The 4,349-nt window shown below is 40.9% G+C and overlaps 1 protein-coding gene across 1 annotated transcript; it reads left to right on the forward strand.

Annotated features, from left to right (window-relative positions):
• On the forward strand, positions 1–1,535 carry nkx2.3 (NK2 homeobox 3). Its single transcript, XM_030772807.1, has 2 exons — positions 1–352; positions 910–1,535. The coding sequence occupies exons 1-2, from the start codon at positions 1–3 to the stop codon at positions 1,533–1,535; spliced, it is 978 nt and encodes a 325-aa protein (XP_030628667.1).
• The last annotated feature ends 2,814 nt before the right edge of the window (positions 1,536–4,349 follow it).

Consider the following 4,349-nt stretch of genomic DNA (forward strand, 5'->3'; position numbering starts at 1 on the left):
ATGATGCTCCCTAGCCCGTTAACCTCAACGCCATTTTCTGTTAAGGATATACTTAAATTGGAGCAGCAGTCTGATCATCTCCTCCGCCACCAGTCTTTGCATCTAGCACACCCTCACGCACCCTTACACCCAGAGCTGCCGCAACACTCTCGGTCGCCTCCATCCTGTTTGCTCGGCGGTGGAGACAGAGGCGGCTTTTCGGACGGCGAAGAGAAGATGTCTTTTCTGAATACACTATCCGCACAAGATAACCTAATGGACCCAAGTCTATCCCCACAAATGTATGTTCATTCCGCACTGGGTCAATCCGCCGAACCCAAATTTGAAGACGAACTTGAGGACCAAGAAACCAGTGAGTAATTCGTACTGTAAACTTTCCATTCGGAATACCAGAGCGGAAAATTAGAAAGTTGAAGACAAACAAAAACAATAATGTAACAATGCGATCTGACAGCCCTCAGTAACTAACTAAACCATACTAAAGAAGCAAATAGCTAAAGAAAATTTACGATAAATATTTTGACTTGGAAAAGACTCTTCCTTAACATTTAATTAAACCCGCAATATTCAAGATTAATAACTGTTGAATATGGACATATTTCATAAATCAATTTATTGGCAGCACTGCAAACTACGACTACCTGCTGTAAGAAAAGTTGGTAATTACTGATATTTAACAACTGATTTATAGCTACCCATTGGCGTGATTGTGTATTTCGAGGAGCGAGAACATTTCGGCCGTTTTGGCCGTTGGCTGTCATTAACACATATCCAGTTCTCAAACAATTAAATAAACAATCAAATAAGACAATGACCCACGACTAACCCAAGCTACGTTCTGTGTAAGCATTTGCGGTGGGAGGAAAACAGTGTAACGGTGTAAATTTGACTTTCTGTTTTATGTTTTAGAGAGCTGTGGCACTTCGATCAGATCTCCAGAATGCGAAGGCGAAATTCAACTGGATACGGAGCGAGCGCAGCGGCAGAGGACCAGGCGGAAACCCAGGGTTCTCTTCTCCCAAGCGCAGGTCTTCGAGTTGGAGAGGCGCTTCAAGCAACAACGATACTTATCTGCGCCAGAGAGAGAACACTTGGCCAGCACACTGAAACTTACGTCGACGCAGGTGAAAATATGGTTTCAAAATCGAAGATACAAATGTAAACGGCAGAGGCAAGATAAATCTCTTGAGATGGCTGGACATCATCATCCACCGCCTCCAAGGCGAGTGGCAGTGCCGGTTTTAGTTCGGGACGGCAAACCTTGTTTATCGGGATCACAGACGTACAATGCAACATATACTGTAGGAGCAAATCCGTATACTTACAATGGTTATCCGTCATACAACAACGCGGCATACACAAACGGCTACAGCTGCACATACTCCAGCATACCAGCTCTTCCGACGAATACAACGGCCAACGCGTTAATGTCCATGAGCCTCAGTAACATCGGAACGGCCTCTCAGCCTCAAGCTCCTCAAGGAACAACGATTTCACCCTGTCAAGGAGCTCTGCAGGGCATTCGCGCTTGGTAGTATTGGTAAATTAGTTTTAAGCGTCGATGATCCGCCTCACTTTGTAGCCTATATGTAAAATATTACTGCTAATTGATTGACAGATGGCTAAAAGTATTTATGGAGTGAAAATCTTTACCTGAAAGAAAAACATACGATGAGCTTTTCTTTCATTTGAAGAAAATATTGTCGATCACGTGGGCATCCTTGGAGCAGAAACTGCAAGTCAAATAAAAGCTGGTGTTTATTAATGGCATTAAATGTTAAATATTTTCATGACATGCCTAACTAAATGTTGTATCAAATGTGCACTTAGACAGCCATAAATACTTCCTGCATTTCAGACTTTCCACGGGCAAATCTTATCCACGGATATGTAACTATAAACGACAAATCAGTAGGCCTATACTATGTAATATGACTTTATCTCTCCGAACTCTACTATTACATTGAAGTAAACATTCTGAGTATCAACAACTACTGAAATGTAAAGTGTTTCTTATTTCAATTCTCATCTAGTCCATTTTGTCGTAAAAACTGCTTTGTGTGGGAGTAAATCCATTTTGATCTCCGACAACTTAAACAGGCCCAGAATGTGTCTCGTGTTTAATCGTGAATGACCTAATCGTTTGTCGCGAATGGCGCAGCACATAGCACAAACAGTGTCATGGGTGTGAAACGCAATTTTACCCATGAATTTATCGGAGACTAATGATCTGTGATCAAACAGAGGTTAAACAAAAAATACCCCAAGAGGAAAAATATATAGTGTGTTTACACTGTTCTACTTCAACAAAAGTAACAAAATCTAAAATCCGTTAAACTGTTTACAACAAAAGGTGAATCCCTTAATGCCTGTGTAGCAGAGCATGTGCCAGTGGCAAACGAGGTGAAGAGAATCTAGAACGTTTGAACGAATATTAGCGCGAGGAGTTACGTTAATAGGCGGCATGTTTTGCGATGCATGGCATTAAACTGTGCAGAGGCAGCAGAGGCATCGTTTCTTATGAACCTGACAGGGACAGTTCCCTTTTTCTTTTTGGATTCCGTCCGTGCCACTTTCGTGTTCAGTTTCCTTGGCTAAATCACCTGGAAGAACACACACATAAAAAATAGTTTCTCGAAGAATATCGAGGAAAAATCCTTTGGTCACTGCTCGCAACTGTAGATGTGTCCTAAGCTTATTCAGTGGAGATTCGTTGATTGCCATTACAGTGGTCTTCAAGAGCATGTTCTCACATTGCTGATGCCGTAAAGAAAGTAGCCTAACCATGCACACCCTACTCTCGTGTTCGCTGTGTTGAAAACAAACTAATCTCTTGTGTGTTCATCCCAGGAATTCAAATGAGCTGACTCGCAATACAGAGAAAAACGGACATTATAATGTGTCGTATGTAGACATTTGACGTCGGTTATAATATAGGTAGGCCTATAGTTTCAACACATGAGGAGTGGGTCAGTATGTTTTAATTTCTTTAAGAGTTCTGCACCATAAAGAAGTGAAATTTAGTGATACACTGTCTACTGTTATGATAATATACGCGCCATTTTCCAACACAAATAACAGTGGACAATCTAAAGTAAGATAGTTATGCATTTAAAACAGCAAACGCTTACAAAATTCTACTTCGTAACAACAACCAGTTTGTATGCTTGGCCCTGAAAAAGGTCTTCAGTGCTTTGCTAGAGTTCCACTTCGAAACTGAAATTAGACAGATCTTTGCGATATGACTCTTGATCAAAGATTATATCAGTTTGGTGTTTATTTTTTTTATTAATAATTCAGTTATTCAGTTAAATTATTCAAAGGTTCAATTATCCCCAGAGATTGTGTAGTTGAAGAAGACACCGAATTATTATTATTATTATTATTATTATTATTATTATTATTATACGTTACTGTTGTGTTTTTATTGTTTATTTAGTTGGTTAGTTTAAGTTAATCCAGCAGTACCAGTGTTTGTCCAGAGAGTGGCCGTTGCCTGTTTGTTTTGACGTTCTATATTAATTAACACATCTTAATCTTTACGAATAATATCACTTATGGTCATCCTTGTGACAGCCTTTTACTGAAATGATTTAAAATAAATCCCCATGGACGAGTCCTTGTTGTTATCTCAGGTTTTTGCCGTCGTGATAAGACACTTCAGTTAAATCAATCTTTGCCCCGTTTATTCTACATTTCGGTCCTCACCGAGCCTCAACGCTTCTAATGAAGATAAATTGAAATGTAAACACAGTGGCATCAAGAGCTCGCCTTTCCTAATAACAAGGCTGAACACTTCCTGTGCCTACTGCACTGCCGGTAGGACATACCTGGTGTCAGGATAAGTGGCCGAGATACCGCAATGTAAATAGTGCTGGCGACAGAGCGGCGATGCCTTAGGACGCAACCTCACCAGCGCTGACATGCCCGCTCAGGGCTGGAAACGAGATTCGTATCTATGCCAGGCAACTGCTCCGCCATCAGGATCACGGCACGTAGTTTTCCAAAAAAACAACAGCTCCTAGGTAACTGCAGATTTACTGGTCGAGAAGGCCAAACACACACGCTAAATATGAAGGGAGCTCCCTCATTTTTTTGGAGAGACTACCCGCCGTCTAGTCTAGTACCGATGACAGCTAGTAATATTTCTTACTCTACGGAAGTCTCGTGCATCGTTTACTATAAAGTAGCTTAATGAGAAAAAGAAGCATTCGCTGAGAGATGAGAGATGTTGGCTTGGACTTCTATGTTTCTTTGAACATATATATCATTGAAATTTTGACCACGGCAATAGAGGCATGCGCAGACATAGTTTTGATTTGGTCTGAGCCCAAGCTCCTGAGTGATAT

This window comes from Chanos chanos, chromosome 4, assembly GCF_902362185.1.
Source record: "Chanos chanos chromosome 4, fChaCha1.1, whole genome shotgun sequence".
Lineage (NCBI taxonomy): Eukaryota > Metazoa > Chordata > Actinopteri > Gonorynchiformes > Chanidae > Chanos > Chanos chanos.

What these genes read in the sequence shown, in the direction of transcription:
- nkx2.3 (XM_030772807.1), top strand. Translation starts at nt 1, where the DNA reads ATGATGCTCCCTAGCCCGTTAACCTCAACGCCATTTTCTGTTAAGGAT. An exon ending in ACTTGAGGACCAAGAAACCA is followed by an intron (nt 353 to 909) that starts GTGAGTAATTCG and finishes TTTATGTTTTAG; the next exon opens with AGAGCTGTGGCACTTCGATC.